Genomic DNA, 2,074 nt, shown 5'->3' on the forward strand with positions numbered 1-2,074 from the left:
GGGGGGACGGTGTGGAGACAGTGGGAGTGGACAGAAGCGGGGGGGACGGTGTGGAGACAGTGGGTGTGGACAGCCGTCGGATGCAGGCAGGGGACACAGACGGAGGGTGGCGCTTTCTCCGCTTGGCAGGCTCCAGCCTACCCCTCTCCCTCCCCAAGCCCTTCCTTGCCAGGGAAGTCCCAGCCTGTCCCCAGACTGTCCCCGGCCCACAGGGAGGGGCCAGTCCTCAACTCCCCCACCAGAGCCCAGGGCCAGCGTGGAGAACCTGTGCATCCCAGGGTGGTGGCAGGTTCAGAGATAGGAAGGAGTTACCTGTGGCTCACCTGCTCCCATCATTTTTAAATGAAACCTCCCCTAGACCTCTCGAGCGAGGCTCACGGCTTGGTTCTGGGACACAAGGAAAGAGGACAGATAATGGACAGCCATGGAGGAACCAAACTTCCAAGGGACTTTCCCGGGAGGGTAGCGAAACTACCTCCCCCCTGCACTCTCGCACACACAGGCACACACGCACACAGACAGATGCTTCACGGAGAGCAGACAGGCCTGTGGACAGTGGAGAGGAAGAAGTGGGCGGTGGTGGTGGTGCTGGGATGTGTGTGGAGAGGGGTGGGATGGCCACGGGAGTGTCGTCATGGGCTGCTGTCCTGGCCTCCCTCCGTGTCCACGCTCACCGGGGGGAGGCCTCCGTTGTCGTTGAGCCGCTTGGCCCGGTAGGTCTCGTAGTGGATGTTGTGTGTCACTTCCTTGAGGTCCTGGAGGTGGGTTCTGCAGGATGAGGGGAGAGCGCAGGGGGGCCATAAGGGCGGGGAGACGAGCGCCTGAGGCCAGGACCCGAAGACCCAGCGGCCGAGACCCTCTCAGAATAACATGAACCGGTGACGCGCCTCAGCCCCTCCTGCTTCCTGGTGGGCGCCGGGCGCAGTGCAGAAAGTGCGGCTGTCTGAGAAGTGCCCTGGACTTGGCCTGCCGACCCCGAGAACAACACCTGCCCCCGTGGGGCCTTACCTGATGACAAAGTCCCGAAGCAGGGCAAACTCACAGTGGCTGAGGTTCTCCACTGTGGACAGAACAAACAGGCGTCATCTCACCAAGCTGTCCCGGCAGCCGGCGAGCTGTCAGGTCGGGGCGGCAGGTAGGAGCCAGCCCCCCCGGAGCGGGCTGCTCTTGGGGCTCAGAACACTGGGCTGTGTCCACGGGACAAATGCTTGGTGCGTGGCTACGGTGACACAGTCTGTCCCAGACGCTGCGGAGCGACAGGTCGTGAGGACTGTTCTTCCTCTCGGCAGACGAGGGAAATCACAGGGCACAGAGAATCTAGGAAAGCTGCCTGGGACCCAGACGGCTGCTAACCTCAGGAGCTTACGGAAGACCGTAGCGCAGAGGAGTATAAGGACGGTGGAGCCCTAGAAAGGTCAGGCGCTGGCGGGGAGCCTCGCTCGGCAGACTGGCGCCTGCAGCTCACAGCATTAGCCGGGGGACGGGCAGACGAGCAGAAGCGCACGGCGGCAGACTTCACAGCCCATGAGACGGTGTCACAGAGGGCTCCAGGCCCAGGGGATGGATGATAAGGGCCGCTAATTAAAAGCTATTCTAACGGCCCTCCCTGGGGGCGCAGCGGGTTAAAGCCAGCACTGGGGAGCTCAAGCCACTTCTGCAAGAGTTCGATCCGCCCACCCCGGAGCTGACCACAGGGCGCCGCAGACCTCTCGTGACCCCCCACTGCTCCCCTCGGAGGTGTGCTTCATCTATCTGCCTGTTCTGCTCCCCACTCTGTCTCTGGGGAGTCCTCTCACCGCCCCCTGCACCTCTGTCTTGCGCCCAGTTCTGTATGATGAAACAAATAAATCTTTAAAAAAAAAATTCTAAAAATAAATAAATAAGCATTAAAAAGTCATCAATCAAAAAAAAACTATTCTAACAAAGGTTCATGGGCCAAAGAGACACTGCGCGGGAGACGCAGCCTCAGGCAGCTGGGGCCAAGCCTCCCCTCACTCGCTGGCTCGCGCCCTGGCCAAGGCACAGCCTGGGACTGGACTCCACCCGGCTGGTGTTCTGCGCACAGCGGGCAGCC

At 61.3% G+C, this 2,074-nt stretch overlaps 1 protein-coding gene across 1 annotated transcript in view; it reads right to left on the minus strand.

The window, feature by feature from the left end:
* LOC101628058 overlaps positions 1-2,074 on the minus strand; it is a 24,543-nt gene that overhangs the window by 2,724 nt on the left and 19,745 nt on the right. Inside the window, exons 9-10 of the mRNA XM_012735110.1 lie at positions 1,009-1,076; positions 675-768 (exon numbers count right to left, since the gene is read on the minus strand). Of these exons, the coding sequence (XP_012590564.1) occupies positions 675-768; positions 1,009-1,076 (162 nt within the window). The remainder of the gene's footprint in view (positions 1-674; positions 769-1,008; positions 1,077-2,074) is intronic.

The sequence above is a fragment of the Condylura cristata genome, unplaced genomic scaffold (genome assembly GCF_000260355.1).
Source record: "Condylura cristata isolate star-nosed mole 26May11 unplaced genomic scaffold, ConCri1.0 scaffold00004, whole genome shotgun sequence".
NCBI classification, from domain to species: Eukaryota; Metazoa; Chordata; class Mammalia; order Eulipotyphla; family Talpidae; genus Condylura; species Condylura cristata.